General features: G+C 36.9%; 1 protein-coding gene across 6 annotated transcripts in view; it reads right to left on the reverse strand.

Annotated features, from left to right (window-relative positions):
• Positions 1–21,751, reverse strand: part of RALYL (RALY RNA binding protein like) — an 816,695-nt gene that overhangs the window by 167,839 nt on the left and 627,105 nt on the right. For all 6 annotated transcript variants that reach the window (XM_007180154.2, XM_057532504.1, XM_007180151.2 and 3 more), the window contains one exon: positions 4,124–4,156. In XM_007180154.2, the coding sequence (XP_007180216.1) occupies positions 4,124–4,156 (33 nt within the window). The remainder of the gene's footprint in view (positions 1–4,123; positions 4,157–21,751) is intronic.

Genomic DNA, 21,751 nt, shown 5'->3' on the forward strand with positions numbered 1-21,751 from the left:
TCAGTGAACCTGATTCCTCCACCTCCGGTTTTCGTTCTCAAGATTGCTTTTGGTATTCGGGGTCTTCTGTGTTTCCATACAAACTGTGAAATATTTTCTTCTAGTTCTGTGAAAAATGCCATTGGTAGTTTGATAGGGATTGCATTGAATCTGTAGATTGCTTGGTGTAGTAGAGTCATTTTCACAATGTTGATTCTTCCAATCCAAGAACATGCTATATCTCTCCATCTATTTGTATCATCTTTAATTTCTTTCATCAGTGTCATAATTTTCTTCATACAGGTCTTCTGTCCCCTTAGGTAGGTTTATTCCTAGATATTTTATTCTTTTTGTTGCAATGGTAAATGGGAGTGCTTTTTTAATTTCACTTTCAGATTTTTCATCATTAGTGTATAGGAATGCAAGAGATTTCTGTGCATTAATTTTGTATCTTGCTACTTTACCAAATTCATTGATTAGCTCTAGTAGTTTTCTGGTAGCATCTTTAGGATTCTCTATGTATAGCATCATGTCATCTGCAAACAGTGACAGTTTTACTTCCTGTTTTCCAATTTGGATTCCTTTTATTTATTTTTCTTCTGTGATTGCTGTTGCTAAAACTTCCAAAACTATGTTGAATAATAGTGGTGAGAGTGAGCAACCTTGTCTTATTCCTGATTGTAGTGGAAATGGTTTCAGTTTTTCACCATTGAGGATGATGTTGGCTGTGGGTTTGTCATATATGGTCTTTATTATGTTGAGGAAAGCTCCCTCTATGCCTACTTTCTGGTGGGTTTTTATCACAAATGGGTGTTGAATTTTGTCGAAAGCTTTCTCTGCATCTATTGAGATGATCATATGGTTTTTCTCCTTCAATTTGTTAATATGGTGTATCACGTTGATTGATTTGCATATATTGAAGAATCCTTTCATTCCTGGGATAAACCCCAGTTGATCATAGTGTATGATCCTTTTAATGTGCTGTTGGATTCTGTTTACTAGTATTTTATTGAGGATTTTTGCATCTATGTTCATCAGTGATATTGGCCTGTAGTTTTCTTTCTTTGTGACATCTTTGTCTGGTGTTGGTATCAGGGTGATGGTGGCCTCGTAGAATGAGTTTGGGAGTGTTCCTCCCTCTACTATATTTTGGAAGAGTTTGAGAAGGATGGGTGTTAGCTCTTCTCTAAATGTTTGATAGAATTTGCCTGTGAAGCCATCTGGCCCTGGGCTTTTGTTTGTTGGAAGATTTTTAATCACAGTTTCAATTTCAGTGCTTGTGATTAGTCTGTTCATATTTTCTATTTCTTCCTGGTTCAGTCTGGGAAGGTTGTGCATTTCTAAGAATTTGTTCATTTATTCCAGGTTGTCCATTTTATTGGCATATATTTGCTTGTAGTAATCTCTCATGATCATTTGTATTTCTGCAGTGTCAGTGGTTACTTCTCCTTTTTCATTTCTAATTATATTGATCTGAGTTTTCTCCATTTATTTCTTGATAAGTCTGGCTAATGGTTTATCAATTTTGTTTATCTTCTCAAAGAAACAGCTTTCGTTTTATTGATCTTTGCTATCGTTTCCTTCATTTCTTTTTCATTTATTTCTGATCTGATCTTTTGATTTCTTTCCTTCTGCTAACTTTAGGGTTTTTTTGTTCTTCTTTCTCTAATTGCTTTAGGTGTAAGGTTAGGTTGTTTTTTTGATATGTTTCTTGTTTCTTCAGGTCCAATTAAAATTTTAAATAACAATTGTTAGTATTCATCATTAAAATATGAAGCCGAATATTGGTACTCATGTTTATTCCATTCACAATTTTCATTTTTTTCTCCCCATTATAAATCTTCTTTTATTTTCCCCATGCAACTCAAAACACAGCCTACAGAAGTGGAGTTTTATTCTCTAAACTATTTCAGACCTCTGTGATTGAGTTTTTAGAACATTATATATGAATATACCTTCCATAACTGTAATAATAGCTGACATTTATGAACAATTACTATGTGCCAAGAACGGTGCTAAATCCTTGATTTAAATTTTCTTTTTTGATCTCCATTTCACAGATTAGGGACCTGAGGTTTGGGAGTTTAAGTAACTGACCAAATTAATAAAACTAGCTTGTAAGTGTCAGAGTCTCTGATGGTGAAACAACTTCTAGAAGTACATATATATTAATAAGTGATTTCAGACACTGTCAGGCAATGGACTGAAGTATGCAATATTTAGTACTGATTTATTCATTAACGTAATTTTATTGAACAGAGAGTTAAAATTAATGTAAGAAGATATGCAGGGCTCTAGAAAAACTCAACCTTAAATACTCACATGTCAACTGATACCATAGATAGTACATCATGCATATTTATTCCCTTTGGCAAGTGACGAAATTGAAGACACAAATTTGAATCATGGTTCTTATAGTAGATTACCTGTTGCCTAGTAGGCTCATATGTGTCCATTATGTTCATTATCACCCTTTCCTCTTACTGAACAGGGTCAGGATAGAGATTCATACATACTTTTGGACAATGTTATTCAAAATCATTTTCTTACAGGAGAATGGAGACATTTAGCTATAAATTAAAGTATCCAGTCAGCAGAACTATTTGGGTTGCTTGTTTCCCCCACTTATTTTAAGACAAATCTAAGGAAATCAATATCTTCTTACTGCCATGCCAGTTTTCCCATTTTGAGTAGTATTTGTTGAGTGATAGATCATTCTTTTGAAGAAACTTTTTCTCAGTGCTCTAATACTGAGTTCTAAACTCCTGATAAGTTTAAAACAAAGACTACTGAGCATCTGCCCTCGTAAAACAGAGGTTTGCAATAAAAACTGGATTCCACCTCAAAGTAGTCGACAGAACAGGAAATGCTGCAGAACAACTGCACTGAGGCATAACGAGAAGCTATTCCAGCCTCCGGACTTGAGGACAGGACACATATGCATTCAAAACAAAAGATTACTTCAGGCTTAAAAGTTTTTAAAAATAGGATCTTATGATCATTGAAAGAAGCATGTGCTAATGATTTTTTTGAGCCAGATCAACTTGACCTTTCATTTTTCATGAAGTCATCCAATAAATGCATTTACTGTTTTTCTCTCCCAGAACCCCTAACAATTATTTTGATTCCTGTGATTCAAATGGTCTTCTGAAAAGCTTTTATGAGGAGTAGAAGGGCAGAGGGAACCATGTTGTTCAATGAGTGACAGAAATATTCATCTGCTGCAAGCAAAGTAATAAAAGAAAACTGATGTCATCATTTAAAAATCTAACCTCATCCTATGTTTCTGGTCATGACTGCCTATGTGTGTGTGTGGTTTTTTTTCTTATCAAATATAGCATGATTTCTTCTAAACTAGATGTCACATCTTCCAATGCTTTTTGATACTTTATAACATCAACCATAATGAGTAAGAAGTCCCTTAATAAAACATTTTAATATGTTAGTCAAAGGATTATGTAATAGATCAGTAAAAACATCTTTGCTGAGTCTTAATTAGCTAAATGGCTAAAAATAGTACATGCATATTCTTGTCAACAGTATATTATTATTAGAACATGTACTGCGACTCCGAACGATACTATCAGAGAGGGCAAGCATTAGTCTTACTTAATCTGCTTCAGGGTTTTTCAGCTTTGTGTTCAGAGAAGCAGTAAGTGTGAGCAGCGGAGAAATAAAAGGGAAATGAAAGAAAGGGGAAAACGAAAAAAGATTTTGGATACAGATTTAGAGAAAAAAGGGGGAAGAGATACTGAATAGAGTAAATTTAAAGGAAACAGTACAAAAATGAATAGACAGACTAGGAATACTGAAGCTGTGGTTCAGAGGAATTTTTAAAACCAATCAGAGCACACTTTTACGTGATGAGATAATCACTGTGTACCTTTTTAGATTTACATAGGATACAGGATTTCATATACATTCATTAGTTAAATTTCTGAGATCAGAAAACAGCCCAGAGAGCATTTTAGTTGTCTTTTAAAGGTAGATAGCCTTATTGCTAAGGAAATGATGAATCAATGGTAGATTATGACTTTGAATATGGGCTTAAAAGGACTGAAAGTACTGTCTTGGAAGACCTTGTTAATTTGAATTAAAAATCAATTAGAGAATTGAGATTTTAAAAATTTAAACATATACTCACCCAACAGACAGGAAAGGCTCCTTTGACTCAAGTCTATGAAAAAAGATATGAAAATTTTATTTTAATATAACAATTTGCTGTACACTTAAAATTGCTTTTATATGAATCTGACAGAATTATTATACCTGTTTGGATGAAAATGCACAATTTGGCTCTAGTAAAAAGCTACAAATAATATATTAAGACCTAATCTGGACTAATTCAATTTCTGCCTGGATTAATGCAGAGGCTAAATAAAATGAGAGAGACATGGAATGGAAACATAGCATTTAATTAAGATAATAATATTGCTAGTCTAATTCTGATTTGAACTCTCTATATTTACTTATTTTCTTTTTTACAGCAATTTGTAGAATTTTTAATACATCTATTTATAGTTGTAGTAGTGAAACAATTTATAATATATTTGGTTAAATATTGACTAAATAATTTGTTTACAGTAAATATTTTGTAATGAAGAAAGAAGCAGCATACCATTCATGGTCATTTATTGGCAGCAACACAACTTAGGGCAAGGGAAGCTAGGTCACAGATTAGGGTTCTCCTGCCTCCTTTGTGTCTCCAAAGAACCAGGTATTCTTTGTACCTCCTAATATATTAAAGGAAAATTGTAATCCTGAAGCCTCTGGCTAGTTGTGACATCTTGAGAAAACCACTAAAAACCTTCTGGGTCTTACTTTCTCCACTAAAAAATAGGCTAGGATTGCTTCCAGCTAATTTTCTGATTTCATAAATTAACTATATCTTTGCAAAAGGTAAATAAATCAGGAAATTATCTACTTCTAAACATTTCCTAATTAATAATTAAGGAGACCAGTTGGTAGGTGTAAGTTTTTAAACTTATGATTAAGGGTTAAATGTAGGCAAATGCTGAGGACATTTTAATCTAAACCTTGGTGTTTAAAATTTTTAAGAAGCATTCATGTTTTAAACTATTTTATTAATATATAAATAGTTGTAGGAAAATGGCAAGAAATTTAATTTGGCAGAAAACATTTACTGAGCATCAGCTGATTATGCTTTGACATGGAAAACTAATGAGACTACCTTAGAATTAAGTCAAAAGACTTTACTTTTATATGAGTCTAAACAATGAAGGCAATAACCCCTTTTTTGTCTTATTTCATTCAGTGTATATAAAAAATGGCTTAGGATAGCCTCATCCACAAGAGGGCAGACAGCAGAAGCAAGAAGAACTACAATACTGCAGCCTGTGGAACAAAAAACACATTCACAGAAAGATAGACAAGATGAAAAAGCAGAGGGCTATGTAGCAGATGAAGGAACAAGATAAAACCCCAGAAAAACAACTAAATGAAGTGGAGATAGGCAACCATCCAGAAAAAAAATTCAGAATAATGACAGTGAAGATGATACAGGACCTCAGAAAAAGAATGGAGGCAAAGAATGAGAATATGCAAGAAAGGTTTAACAAAGATCTAGAAGAATTAAAGAACAAACAAACAGTATTAACAACACAATAACTGAAATGAAAACTACACTAGAAGGAATCAATAGCAGAATAACTGAGGCAGAAGAACGGATAAGTGACCTGGAAGACAGAATGGTGAAATTCACTGCTTTGGAACACAACAAAGAAAAAGAATGAAAAGAAATGAAGACAGCCTAAGAGACCTCTGGGACAACATTAAACACACCAACATTCACGTTATAGGGGTCCCAGAAGGAGAAGAGAGAGAGAAAGCACCTGAGAAAATATTTGAAGAGATTATAGTTGAAAACTTCCCTAACATGGGAAAGGAAATAGCCACTCAAGTCCAGGAAGCACAGAGAGTCCCATACAGAATAAACCCAAGGAGAAACATGCCGAGACACAAAGTAATCAAATTGGCAAAACCAATGACAAAGAAAAATTATTGAAAGCAGCTAGGGAAAAATAAAAAATAACATACAAGGGAACTTCCATAAGGATAACAACTGATTACTCAGCAAAAACACTACAAGCCAGAAGGGAGTGGCATGGTATACTTAAAGTGATGAAAGGGAAGAACCTACAACCAAGATGAATCAACCCAGCAAGGATCTCATTCAGATTCAATGGAGAAATCAAAAGCTTTACAGACAAGCAAAAGCTAAGAGAATTCAGCACCACCAAACCAGCTCTACAACAAATGCTAAAGGAACTTCTCTAAGTGGGAAACACAAGAGAAGAAAAGAGCCTACAAAAACAAACCCATAACAACTAAGAAAATGGTAATAGGAACATACATATCGATAATTACCTTAAATGTGAATGGATTAAATGCTTCAACCAAAACACACAAGCTTGCTGAATGGATACAAAAACAAGACCCATATATATGCTGTCTACAAGAGATCCACTTCAAACCTAGGGACACATTCAGACTGAAAGTGAGGGATGGAAAAAGAAATTCCATGCAAATGGAAATCAAAGGAAAGCTGGAGTAACAATACTCATATCAGATAAAATAGATTTTAAAAGAAAGAATGTTACAAGAGACAAGGAAGGACACTACCTAATGATCAAGGGATCAATCCAAGAAGAAGATATAACAATTATAAATATATATGCACTCAACATAGAAGCACATCAATACATAAGGCAACTGCTAACAGCTATAAAAGAGGAAATAGACAGTAACACAATAAGAGTGGGAGACTTTAACACCTAACTTAAACCAATGGGCAGATCAGCCAAACAGAAAATTAATGAGGAAACACAAGCTTTAAATGACACAAAAGACCAAATAGATTTAATTGATATTTATAGAACATTCCATCTAAAAACAGCAGATTACACTTTCTTCTCAAGTGTGCATGGATCATTCTCCAGGATAGATCACATTTTGGGTCACAAATCAAGCCTCAGTAAATTTAAGAAAATTGAAATCATATCAAGCATCTTTTCTTACCACAACACTATGGGACTAGAAATCAATTACAGGGAAAAAAATGTAAAAAACACAAACACATGGAGGCTAAACAATAGGTTATTAAATAACCAAGAGATCACTGAAGAAATCAAAGAGGAAATAAAAGAATACCTAGAGACAAATGACAATGAAAACACGATGATCAAAAACCTATGGGATGCAGCAAAAGCAGTTCTAAGAGGGAAGTTTATAGCAATACAATCCTACCTCAAGAAACAAGAAAAATCTCAAATAAACAAACTAACCTTACACCTAAAGGAACTAGAGAAAGAAGAAACAAAACCCACAGTTAGCAGAATGAAAGAAATCATAAAGATCAGAGCAGAAACAAATGAAATAGAAACAAAGAAAACAATAGCAATGATCAATAAAACTAAAAGCTGGTTCTTTGAGAACATGAACAAAATTGATAAACCATTAGCCAGACTCATCAAGAAAAAGATGGAGAGGACTCAAATCAATAAAGTTAGAAATGAGAAAGGAGAATTTACAACAGACACCACAGAAATACAAAGCATCCTAAAAGACTACTACAAGAAACCCTATGCCAATAAAATGGACAACTTGGAAGAAATGCATAAATTCTTAGAAAAGTATAACCTTCCTAGACTGAACCAGGAAGAAATAGAAAATATGAACAGACCAATCGCAAGCACTAAAATTGAGACTGTGATTAAAAATCATCCAACAAACAAAAGTCCAGGACCAGGTGGTTTCACGGGTGAATTCTATCAAACATTTAGAGAAGAGCTAACACCCATCCTTCTCAAACTCTTCCAAAAAATTGCAGAGGAAGGAACACTCCCAAACTCATTCTATGAGGCCACCATCACCCTGATACCAAAACCAGACAAAGATACTACAAAATAAGAAAAGTACAGACTAATATCACTGATGAATATAGATGCAAAAATCCTCAACAAAATACTAACAAACTGAATCCAACAATATGTTAAAAGGATCATACACCATGATCAAGTGGGATTTATCCCAAGGATGCAAGGATTCTTCAATATACGCAAATTAATCAATGTGATATATCATATTAACAAATTGAAGGATAAAAACCATATGATAACCTCAATAGATGCAGAAAAAGCTTTAGACAAATTTCAACACACATTTTTGATAAAAACTCTCCAGAAAGTGGGCATAGAGGGAACCTACCTCAACATAATAAAGGCCATACATGACAAACCCACAGCAAACATCATTCTCAATGGTGAAAAACTGAAAGCATTTCCACTAAGATCAGGAACAAGACAAGGATGTCCACTCTCACCAATATTATTTAACATAGTTTTGGAAGTCCTAGCCATGGCAATCGGAGAAGAAAAATAAATAAAAGGAATCCAAATTGGAAAAGAAGAAGTAAAACCGTCACTGTTTGCAGATGACATGATACTATACATAGAGAATCCTAAAGATGCCACCAGAAAACTACTAGAGCTAATCAATGAATTTGGTAAAGTTGCAGGATACAAAATTAATGCACTGAAATCTCTTGTATTCCTATACACTAATGATGAAAAATCTGAAAGAGAAATTAAGGAAACACTCCTATTTACCATTGCAACAAAAAAAATAAAATACATAGGAATAAACCTACATAGGGAGACAAAAGGCCTATAGGCAGAAAAGTATATGACACTGTTGAAAGAAATTAAAGATGATACCAACAGATGGAGAGATACAACATGTTCTTGGATTGGAAGAATCAATATTGTGAAAATGACTATACTACCCAATGCAATCTACAGATTCAATGCAATCCCTATCAAATTACCAATGGCATTTTTTACAAAACTAGAACAAAAAATCTTAAAAGTTGTATGGAGACACAAAAGACCTCGAATAGCCAAAACAGGCTTGAGTGAAAAAGATGGAGTTGGAGGAATGAGACTCCCTGACTTCAGACTATACTACAAAGCTACAGTAATCAAGTCAATATGGTACTGGCACAAAAACAGAAATATAGTTCAACGGAACAGGATAGAAAGCCCAGAGATAATCCCACACACCTATGGTCAACTAATGTATGACAAAGGAGGCAAGGATATACCATGGAGAAAAGACAGTCTCTTCAATAAGTGGTGCTGGGCAAACTGGACAGCTACATGTAAAAGTATGAAATTAGAACACTCCCTAACACCATGCACAAAAGTAAACTCAAAATGGATTAAAGGCCTAAATGTAAGGCCAGACACAATAAAACTCATAGAGGCAAACATGGGCAGAATACTCTATGACATAATTCACAGCAAGATCCTTTTTGACCACCTCCAGAGAAATGGATATAACAACAAAAATAAACAAATGGGACCTAATGAAACTTAAAAGCTTTTTCAACCAAAGGAAACTACAAACAAGACAAAAAGCCCTCAAAATAGGAGAAAATATTTGCAAACGAATCAACAAAGTATTAATCTCCAAAATATATAAACAGCTCGTGCAGCTCAATATTAAAAAAACAAACAACCCAATCCAAAAATGGGCAGAAGACCTAAATAGACATTTCTTCAAAGAAGACATACAGATGGCCAAGAAGCACATGAAAGACTGCTCAATATCACTAATTATTAGAGAAATGCAAAACAAAACTACAGTGAGGTATCACCTCATACCAGTTAGAATGGGCATATCAGAATATCTACAAACAACAAATTCTGGAGAGGGTATGGAAAAAAGGGAACTCTCTTGCACTGTTGGTGTGAATGTAAATTGATACAGCCACTATGGAGAACAGTATGGAGGTTCCTTATAAAACTAAAAATAGAATTACCATATGACCCAGCAATCCAACTTCTGGGCATTTACCCAGAGAAAACCATAATTCAAAAAGACACATGCACCCCAATATTCATTGCAGCACTGTTTACAATAGCCAGGTCATGGAACCAACCTATATGCCCATCGACAGACAAATGGATAAAGAAGAAGTGGTACATACATACAATGGAATATTACTCATCCATAAAAAGGAATGAAGCTAAGTTATTTGTAGTGAGGTGGATGGACCTAGAGACTATCATACAGAGTAAGTCAGAAAGAGAAAAACAAATACCGTATGCTAATACATATATATGGAATCTAAAAAAAAAAAAGAAAAAAAAGATGATCAGAAGAACCTAGGGGCAATACGGGAATAAAGATGCAGACCTACTAGAGAATGGACTTGAGGATACGGGGAGGGGGAAGGGTAAGCTGGGACAAAGTGAGAGAGTGGCATGGACGTATATACGCTACCAAACGGAAAATAGATAGCTAGTGGGAAGCAGCCACATAGCACAGGGAGATCAGCTCCATGCTTTGTGACCACCTAGAGGGGTGGAATAAGGAGGGTGGGAGGGAGGGAGATGCAAGAGGGAAGAGATATGCGGACATATGTATATGTATAACTGATTCACTTTGTTATAAAGCAGAAACTGACACACCATTTTAAAGCAATTATACTCCAATAAAGATGTTAAAAAAAAAAAAAAAGATGTGGTACATATATACAATGGAATATTACTCAGCCATAAAAAAGGAACAAAATTCGGTCATTTGTGGAAACATGGATGAATCTAGAGACTGTCATACAGAGTGAAGTAAGTCAGAAAGAGGAAAACAAATATCACATATTAACACATATATGTGAAACCTAGAAAAATGGTATAGATGAAGTGGTTTGCAGGGCAGAAATTTAGACACAGATGTAGAGAACAAACGTAAGGACACCAAGGGTGGAAAGCCGCGGGGGTGGGGTAGTGGTGTGTTGAATTGGGAGATTGGGATTGACATGTGTACGCTGATGTGTATAAAATGGCTGACTGATAACCTGCTGTTTAAAACACTGAATAAATTAAAATTCAAAAAATAAAAAATGGCTTATTAGAAATATGCCTTGGTCCACTTACAGGCTGAGCCAATATGGTTCTCTGCCCAATGTCCTGCTGCTTTGGGTGAACAATTATAGCAGGGAGAGACTTTTTTAGGGAGCAGCCGCCCTAGCAAACCCTCTAAACAGCAGCATATAAGGAAGAAGCAGAGAAAACCAATAGTTGGTGTTAAGAGTTGGAGGCATATATTTATGTAACCTGTTCCTCTCCTGAATTCCAATATTATTCCCGCCTCCATGTAAATTATTGGCCATATTGTGTGCTTGTTTTTCCCATACATTTATGATATGGATAGATAAACAGATCTAAGAGAAAAATACTGAAGATAAATAGTGAAATATGTTTGGATATGCTTGTTTTATAAGACACGATTAGTGCTAAATGGTGAAAAGAAATTACCTTGAAGAAATGAGGGGGATTCTATATAACGTGATGCAGAAGACGGTTAACTTATTTGGAACATCAACATGATGATGATATCACTTCTCCCTTATTTTTCCATCTAATAACACTTGAGAAATAGCTAACATGAGGGCATGAATAGAATACCCTCTCCCCGTGTTTGCCAATAATTCAGCCTAACATCAGTCAGACTTTAGTGCACATGTGTGATTTGCTTGTGTAAGGTGCTAGCCTCCAGTCACCTAGTTCTCCATTTCCCATGGCCTACACTGGCCCCCTTGCCTCTCACTGCTGCATGCTTCTTGGTGGCATTGAGTAATATACTAAACAAATTTTAAAACATTTAATGTATGACTCCCCTTTCATTCTGCACATCTTAATTACCAATGCCCGGTCAATTTTTCCTTTATGTTCCTCTTATCTCTCTCTTCACTTGGTTTCCAGGCTAGTTCTCATCACCTATCCCAGCCTAGCTGGTCTCTCCAAATGTAAATTCTTTGTTCAGAGTTGCTCCAACTTGATACACTGGACTCACACTAAGCTTCCTTCCATGCTGCCACCCACACTACTTGTTTAGAAACTGCATTTGTGCTGCTCTCCTTATGGGCATCATAATCAACATGAATAGAGGCAAGATCCACCACTTTCCTTTCCCTGTGCAATTACTAGAATGCTGAGTTCAGAATGTGTTTGAAGTAATATTTATTGATTGATTTTCCCTTTTCTTTTGAAGTAAGTAGCTGTTGGATTGGAGCTTATAGGTACATATGTTGCCCCACTGACCCCAGTGATTTATATGGTTAGTCTTACTATCTACTTAGTTGTCTCCTTCAACTTTTACCACTTGACTCACCATTTCAACCATCTCCTTTCAAGTGCTCAATATAAGATCTCAGAAGAGAATCCAAAGTTTTCAAAATGATGTTGGATAGAGTTCTGACTGATGTTCTATAAACCAGGGGTTTGCAAACTCCAGTCTATAGGCCAAATCCTGCTCACCACCCGATTTTACACAACCTGTAAGCTAAGAGTGTTTTTTACATTTTTTAATGTTTGGAAAATATCAAAAGAAGAATAATATTTTGTGAGTTATGAAAATTATATGCAATTCAAATTTCAGTGTCCATAAATAAAGTTCATTGGGACACAGTCATGCTCATTCATTTATATATTGTTTAAGACTGTTTTTGTGCTACAGTAGTAAGTTGAGTCATTGTAACAGGGACTGAACGTCCACAATCTTAAAATATTTACTCTATGATCTTTACAGAAAAAAAGTGTGCCATCACTTGAAATATGATTATATTGTGGGAAGGAATTGGAAACGATTTCTCAAAAGTGGCACTCTTTATTTTGCTACCTATCAAGATATTCTCCCAGACTTCAAAGTTCAGAATAATTTGAATTCCTTGTCTACACCACCAATTCAGTCTCTGACCCTACTGACAGATTAATTCCCCTAAGTGCTGTTTTCATGTCACCACCTTTCTTGATGATTTCAATAACTACAGAATGATGCCCAAACTTTTCCGCTTGTCATTTGAAAGCTCTTCACAAACATGCCTCACACCAACTTTCTATGTTATTCTTTATCACTTCTATTACTAACTACTTTATTCCAGGAAATTTGTCTATATATAGCCCAAACAAATCTGGTTTAGCTTTGCTTTGGTGTCTTTAAATTTTGTTTCTATACTGGAATATTGTTTTATTCCTTCTTTTTGCTATCAAACTCTATTTATCTTTTGAGTTTATCTAACTTAAAAAGCCATTCCTGACACCTTCATCTTATAGGGACAATCTTGTCTCTAAACTTCTATTACTTATTATCTCCATCACTATGCTATAGTCTCAAGACAATAGTCCTTGTTAAAAAGCTAACTAAGAGTTTATTAAGATTGGTAAGAATGTTAAACTTGCCTCTCTGCTTGGATAAGAAGCTCCTGACAGTTTTTTGTTAAGCTTTCCAATGGGCCCAGGAGGGAGATGTCTGCTGATGCTCTATGAGCTGAGCAGAAAGGCAAGGTTATTGTGCATTAGTCACTGTAAGTCATGAAGACAAGAATTTTCAGTGGTGACATGGAGCAGGAAATCTTGGTCCCCACAGAGGGGACCTTGATGGTCATGACTATGCCAAAGATAAGTAGTTAACTCTAAGGGCTGAAACTGCTTGAATCTACGAAAAGCTCATTTTTGTAATTTTCATTCTGAAAAGTGAAAAAAATGTAAAAGAAGAAAACTACTAGAAGAAACATCCTTTTGGAGAAAATTGTTTATCAATTTGATCCTTAGAAACAGGTGATTACATTGTGATATGCCCAGAGAGAACTTTTCTGAGGTTTTAATAAGGTAGTTGTTCTGTGAAGAAAAGGATTGATTTCATCTTTCCTGGGATTTTCTTTTAACATGAAATAGGTAGTGAATTTAGTAATTCTTCATTCAGGACCCGCTGGAATTAAGAGTGGAATAAGGTAAACAAATCACAGCCCTTAGAAAAATAAGACACAGTAGAGAAATAAAATAAAATGAGAAATGAAGATCAATATTTGCGGCTAAAGGTTTTATTATACTTTGTATTTAACAAGAACAAAAAACTAACCCAAATTTACTAAGGGCCAGACATTACTCAAAATGCTTTATAAACATTGACTTATTTAAACATCATGATACCTCTGAGGTAGATCTCATTTTGCAGAGGAGGAAACTGATACCCAAAGATGCTAACTATCTTGCACAAAGTCACACAGCTGAAGAGTGGTTGAAGTAGGATCTGAATTTAGGCAATCTGGCTCCAAAGTTATTGCGGTCATGTCTTGCATGGTGTGCTGCCTCACATCTGTTTATTTATTTTGTTTGTTTTATTTTGTTTGCATGTGCCTTATGGCATTTCCTCTCTTTACACATTCTGTGTTCTACTGAGAAATCGTATTTGATTTCAAATGTCTTCAAATGATGGATATTCACAAACTTAAGTCTGCAGCATCACACAATTTGTTTATGCATGGCTATATCCACTCACCATACAACTCCAATTGTAGGTGCCTTTAACTTAACATGCCCCAAATGAAATTAATCATCTTCTTCTTTCATTCTGCTCTTCTTTATCCCTAACTGAATGGCATAATCAGTCATCCAGATAATCAAACTAGAAAGATTAGAATCTTTCTCATTAACTCCTTTCTAGCAACACTCACTTTCAGTAGATTCTCCTAGTTCTGTTGTTTCTATTGCCAAAAGTCCTCTTCATTCTGTTCTTCCCTCTCTATTATTATGACAGTTCAAGTGGTCATCAACTTTTATGTGGGCTATTAGAATAATCTCCTCTGTGACCTTCCTTCTTCAGTATTCCTTTGGAATAGCCATATCTACTAGCAGAACTATCTTTCTACAATACAAATGTGATCATGTAATTCCCTTCATTACAAATATCTGAGTGCTTCTAGGAAATATTCCCTTATAAGGCACCATAGGTTGGTTAGGAGTGCTTCATAACTCTTCCCATAGTAGGCCCCTGTAACACTCAATCATGATGTATTAAAAATTACAAGCATATTTTCCAGGCTCCCCATTAAGACTGTATACTCCTTGAAGGTAAGAACTCACTGTATTTCAAATACTTAGAATCATGTCTACTTCATAAGAGGCTCTTGGTAATGATTTTGTCAGATGAACTTTCCCTGCCTTGCTCCCCCACCCCCCAACTACTTCCATTATTTGCCTACAGAATAAACCCTTTAATATAACTAAAAGTTCGTTCAAAATCTGGTTCTAGGGTACCTTACCAGCCTTTTATCTGCTACCACTTCAGCCTACAGATTCTATGCTCCAACCAAGCTGAGCCAACTGCTCACCGTCAAGCGACATCTTGCTTCCTCACATCCCTGTGCCTTGGCATATACTGGGTTTTTGCAGAAATGACTTCAAGTACCTTGTTTTTGCAAAACTAGTGTTTTTTATGAATCCAAAGTGACTTATAACTATGATCCCCTACTATATTTATAGGATTTTGTAGTTAAAATTATGGAGCAACAACACTACCATCTGATCTATTCTCTTTAGCAATGGTAACCCACACGTGACCTACATTTAAGATGGGTGTACCAAAGGGCTGAGAATGCAGCTTTCAGAATCAGACTGCCAGGTTCTGGTCCTGACACTACCACCTTCTGGCTGCACAGCCTTGGAAAAGTAAGCCACTTTTCTTTGCGCCTCAATGACCTCTCTACAAAATGGAGGTAATAATAGACCTAATTCTTAGGGGTGTGGAGAGAATTAAATAACTAAATACATCAGATACAGGGAGTCCAGGTTGGGGAATAATTTGTTGTAGCAGTTATATATTAATGAGTCATGTTGGGATATGTTGGGGAAGATATGCTGGAGGCAGAGGTGGAATTGTAGGCCGGGAACTCAGGGAGGACATCTGGGGAAATACAGGTTTAGGAGTCATGTCATCAACCCATAGTTAGTATGTGACATCATAGGAGAGAATGAGGGCCCCAGAAAGAGTGTGTAGAACGGGAAGAAAATGGTTTTAGAGAGAATATCTGGGGTCACTAACAGGCTTCCAGGTGTAGATTCAAAGTTCAGAAAGGGGCAGGAGAACTGTTTAGCCATTGGTACTAATCTGTAACTGGCATGGCACCCAGCACATAGCTGATGTCCACCAGTATGGGCTGAGTGAGCAAATCTGTGCCTGGATCTGTCACCAGCCTTTAATCCGTTCTGTGGGATAGGAGTAAATAAAAAAAGAAAAGATTTCTCTCTGGAAATAGCTCATGTGTGCTTAACCTAAGCTAGAAAGGAGGAGAAATGGAGGAGGATTACATTCTTAGATATACATCAGAGTCTAGTTTGAAATCTAGTGATGTTTGAAATATAGTTTGTCAACCCATGAATGAATGAATTAACCCATTAAAGGGATGGAAAATCTTTTATCATTACGTACATTTTTTTTCTCAAAAAGAATTGATCTTCATCTGCATTTCAAATAATATTTTAAATACAAACATGATTGCAGGCATTTTATGTAAAGAACAGTATGGCTGACTCCTATCTGTCCCATCACTCTCTCCAGGAACCCTGGGAGACTAATGATGATCACCATAGCCAGAGCTTACTATGTGCTAGAAACTATGCCAGGCCCTGTGTACATGTAATTTTGACAATAGCAGATGAGAAAATAAGTTCAGAAAGACGAAGTAATTTGCTCAAAGTCATACAGCAAAATTATGGAGTCTGAATTCAATCACAGACCTGACTCCAAAGTCTATACTCTTAACCTCTGCTCTATCCTCTAAGAAATGGGAAAGAAAAATAAATGCTACACACTGGCTGGGCCTCTGGTCTATCTGGCCCCACACAGGGCAGGGTGTGGTCCAGGTCATTGTGAGTTAACACTTGCTAACCAATTGCTCTTTATTTATGGAGTAACTTGATATGCTATTTTACAAATAGTTTAATAACCTTCTTAAGGATTATAGGAATCTTATTTTGATATTTAAAATTTAGCCTAAATTTCATCATTAGCCATTTGTAATCTAAACACATCCACATGACATTTTCATCATTCCAAGGTCCTCTAATTTAAACAGGCTTTTTTTTTTTTCAATGTAAGTGGTTAAATATGAGCAAAAATTTATGATTTTGATCAAAGATAAATACTTGTAAGGTGATTCTTAGATGCTGTCCTTTACTGAACATTAAAAAATAAAACAATTCTGTCAGCATTCTTAAAAATTCATTTATCACCAAAAGGTAAAAAAAAATGGAACAAAACAAAACAAAAACTACATAAGAGTTTTCTTTATGTAACAGGAACCAGATATTCATAGGTGAGTTCTTTGACGTTCAGTGAACGTCGGAATCTGTCTATGGTACTTATTCTTTTGGCTCTTCTCTCCTCACCTAACAAGAAAAAATAAAAGCAAAGGCAGCCCAGTCTTCTGTGCTGACTGACCAGGGCCTGGATGCCTAGGAGCCCTTGCTGTGGGGAGCAATACAAGAGGCTTGTTAGGAAGGACAACCTCCTTGGTGCCCGGCTTGGGAAGGAGCACTGGGCTGCGCAGGCACCAACCTCCTCATCTCCATCTGCCCAAAGTCTGAGTTCACATCATCAGTCAGTGTCTTTGGTGGAACAAGAGTTCAAGACGCTGTTGTCTACTGATCATAAGCAGCACTCAGAGCGTTCTCGTGCCAACCATGGTGTTTTCCCAGGGGTGGCTACCTACAGTGGTGTAATGTTAGAATAGAGGCTCAAGGATTATCCCATGTGTAGCCTTTTGCTGTGTCCTGTCAACCACACTGAGAAATTTGTGGCAAAGCAGAGCTCCGGGATGAGACTGAAATGGGATACTCTGGGGTGGCTAAGAATGGAAACTATCGTTTCCTTAAAAGCTTGTATGCCCTAAATCTGAGAGGTCAGATAAGCTTTAATTTTCATGTCAATGTGGACTAATTGATGGTGGTTGCTGGGAACAACATGTTGACAAGAATTCTAAAACATATTTAGGTCTCAGGGTGTAACAGTGCTGTAATTAACCTATGTCTGCGATAGAAATAGGAAGAGAGAGGAGAAGAATGGTGTCCAAATATGTATTTACCAACTTTGCACTAATAGAAGGCACAGAAATTTGCTCAAACTTACAAAAGGAATAAAGAGGTATAAAGTCTGCAGTGAAACCTAGATTTCTAGACATATATCAATGTGTACAAATAATAATGTATACCTAATGCCACATATGTAATAATAGCCAATATTCTGAATCTGACACACTATTTCAGCATTTTAATACATTTAATCCTCATAACCTCCCTGTGAAGTTGGTACCATTATCATATATTTTATACATAGGAAACAGAGTCGGAGAGGGATCGAGTAATTTCCCCAAGATCTATTAACCTAGAAAGTCATAGAGCAGGATGATAAATCAGGCAGTCTGATTAAGACTTTCAGTTCTTCATATGATAGTGTATCTTTACCATTTTCCTATACGTTATTTTTTGGTCATTAGAGGACGTAAAATTCACCTCAAAGCTGTAGAGAGCCAGCTCCTGTGGTGGAATTTGCTACAATGGATTCCATTACTCGGGAGTAAAAAAAAAAAAAAAAGCTTTTCCCTTTATTTCCTGTGATACCTTTTTCAAGGGCTTTCATGCTCAGTTGAAATCTCTGCTTAGGGCTCTCATCAGGCCCCTTGGTACATTCTATTTGCGGTTACCACCATCTGCGCTGCTGACTCCAGGAACAAGTTAATGGATGGCTGTGGTATCAATGAAGAATCTCAGTGGCAGTTTTGACACTCACAGTTATGACTTTTGCCCCCTTGGAAATTGAGGCTGCAGGGCTCATCTCCCTTGGACAGTCGTAATGTTCTTTCATAACTTTACCGGGAGGCTTGATCCATGGCAAGAGGAATGAAGGTGAAGAATAAAGAGGAATCTCCTGGTAAGAAAGACCATTAACCATTGGCAGATTCCCCTGGGAGCCTTGAAACTCTTTCTCCAACTGGGAGTGGAGCTAGGGGTAGGGATGGTAGCTTTTTGGCCAAGGCAGAGTAGAGTGTCTCAGCCCTGCTCTGTTATGATTCCACAGTCAACCTCATCATACCTCACATTGCAGGGGAATGCGCACAACTCTGGATGTTTCTATTAAAATAAGAAAAATGATTTTTTGAAAAGAGATACTTTCAAACACAATTATTTTCACGTTGGAAGATTTGCTCATCTCAGTTCCAACCCTATGTAGTGAAGGGACGTAAATTTACGAAAAACTAGCAAGTGGCTGCTCAGCTGTCTCTTTCAATTGTCTTCTTTAGTTACTTGCTAATAGATGTTAAATCTTACAGAGAAACTGTGCATCTGCCAAGAGCACAGTCGAGGGAGGCCGGTAATCAGTCACAGAGTTATCCAGCTTCCCATCTCAATCCTCAGCCCTGCTCTTTGCAGAATTCTAATGTCATTTATCTTTTTTCCTCCATTTTAAATGAAACTATCAGAGCCAATACATTTCTGGGCGGTCTTTTGATTGCCAGTCACAATAAGTTGTTCAGAGTGTGAATGGTGCTAAATGACATAACACATGTATTTGTGGGGCTGCCCCAGTAGCTTGAGATGAGCAGTCGACTTTTGTCCTCACCTGCCTCCCCTGCCCACCACCCGGCCTCCCTCCAGTCCACACTGCTCACCTGTGCCCCACATTCTCACACCCGCTTTGGTCCCAGGTGCAACCTCACCTCTCTCCTCTGCCCTGTCTTAGTCAAACACTTGAACTTCATTTAGCTTAAGTTGTAGCTAATGTCTGATACAGGCTTGGAAACAATAACTCATGTTTGCATGTGTTGCTTAACTGTGTTTCTTCTCTTCCCAGTGACAAACTTGTCTGGCAGATAATGTCCTGCCTGAGTTCCTGTCTTTGTAACCTCAGGCCCTCTCAGACACAGCTCTCCATCCTTCTGGTTTAGAAAAAATTCTGGCTCTTAATGTCAGAATTGAATGACGCCCACGGCCACATGCTGACAAAATTGTGTGATGCAAATTGTCTGCCTGGGCTACTCAACATTATGTCCTCCTGGATTGTGTTGAAAGTTCCACCTGACTGGCTAGGCTGTGTTTTAGGGCAGGGATTCATGATAGTGTCCCTCTAACTCTACAGCTATGGCTGTCTTACAAGAGCATGGTTTTATAATTCCAGGTCCCAGACTCTCCTGGGCAGCTCCCTGAGTTAACTGTGCAGGATCTAGCCATGACCCCAAACCTGATGGATACAGTTTTGTTAAAGAGTGCAATGGTTTCCACAATGCTGAGTCCACTGGTGAATTATTAGTTTAACATGACCTTTGAATGGCTGACCCAGTTGATTTTGTCTTCCCGAAAATATTTTCTCCTCTGGGTTTCATGTCACTTAGTGTAACAATCTCACTAGTTGTTTCTTTTGAGTCTCCTTTGCTAGTTCCTGACTTCAAATATTAGTGTGTTCCAGAGCCCACTTCTTGGAATTCTTGTCTTTTCGATCTTTAGTTATTCCTTTGATGTTTGCTCTCATCCAGTCTCTTGGCTCTGAGTACCATCTACATACTGATGACTCACAGATGTGGACACCCAGTCCAGACCTCCCACTGAAATCCCGATTGGGTATTCATCTGTCTACTTTACATCTTCACTTGGATGCCTAATAGATATCTCAACTTTAGTATGTCCAAAAGCTACACTTCTAATCTCTACCACCTACCTTGGCTTACTGTAACCTCTGCTGTGAGTATTCCTTGGCTCACTTAATTGCAACTTCATATGTCCAGATGCTCAGTCCAAAATCCTTGGAAACATCTATGGTAGACAGTCTGGCAATCATCAGTTCCTTCTCTCCACCCATCAAGAGGTGAAGTCTATGCTCCTCATCTTACATATGGACTGGCCTTGTGACTTGCTTTGATGAATAGAATATGTGACAGATGTGACATTGTACAATTTCCAACCCAGATTTTACAAAGATAGGCAACATCTTCTTCCTTCTTGAACTAAGTCACTATGTGAAATTCTGACTAATCTGAGCCCACTGTGCTGTGATAAAATCTAAGTTTACTGCAGGGCAAAACCATGTGTAGAAAGATGCTCAGCCACCACAGCTGTTCTAGCTAGCCCCAGCTGAGGTACCAGATATGTAAGTGTAGAAGCCATCTTGGACCCCACACAGAACAGAACCACTAAACTGAACTCAGCTCAGATTGCTGGATATGACAAATAATACATCTTTTAAGCCAGTAAATTTTACGTAGTAGTGGAAAATAATATCCTTGACTCTGTACTTTCTCTTACAGTCCACATTCAATCTGTCAGTAAGTCTGTTGGCTCTCTTTCAAAATATATCCATAACATAACCATTGTTTTCATCTCAGATGCTACCACTTCATCTGAGTCACCAAAATCTCCTGCCTGTTTTCCCATGTTCCTCCCTCATTCTTTTATAACCTGTTCTCAACATAAAGCTAAAGTGACCCTTTAAAATTTAGGTCCTGTCATGGTACTCCTTTGCTTAAAACCTTCCAAAAACCCTCCTTTTCACTCAGAGTAAAAGCCAAAGAACTGCAATGGTCTATAAGGCTTTACATGACTTGGTGACCCCCATTAAATCTCTACCATTTGTTTGGGGAAAATTGGCCTCCTTGCTTTTTCTTAACCACATGGGTATGTTTTTGCTTTAGGGCCTTCGTGCTGCTAGTTGCTCTGCACAGGACACTTTTCTCCCAGGTAAAACCTTACCTGCTTATCACCTCCTTCAAATCTTTGCTCAAATGTTACCTTCTCAGCTAGGTCTTCATGGACCACCCTATTGCAAATTGCAACACTTATCCCCTTCCCACTCCTTTATACCTCTTTCCTTGCTTTACATTTTCTTTAACACCTACCTTCTAACTTATGGTTAATTTCATTGT

Source organism: Balaenoptera acutorostrata, chromosome 17 (assembly GCF_949987535.1).
Source record: "Balaenoptera acutorostrata chromosome 17, mBalAcu1.1, whole genome shotgun sequence".
Taxonomy (NCBI): domain Eukaryota; kingdom Metazoa; phylum Chordata; class Mammalia; order Artiodactyla; family Balaenopteridae; genus Balaenoptera; species Balaenoptera acutorostrata.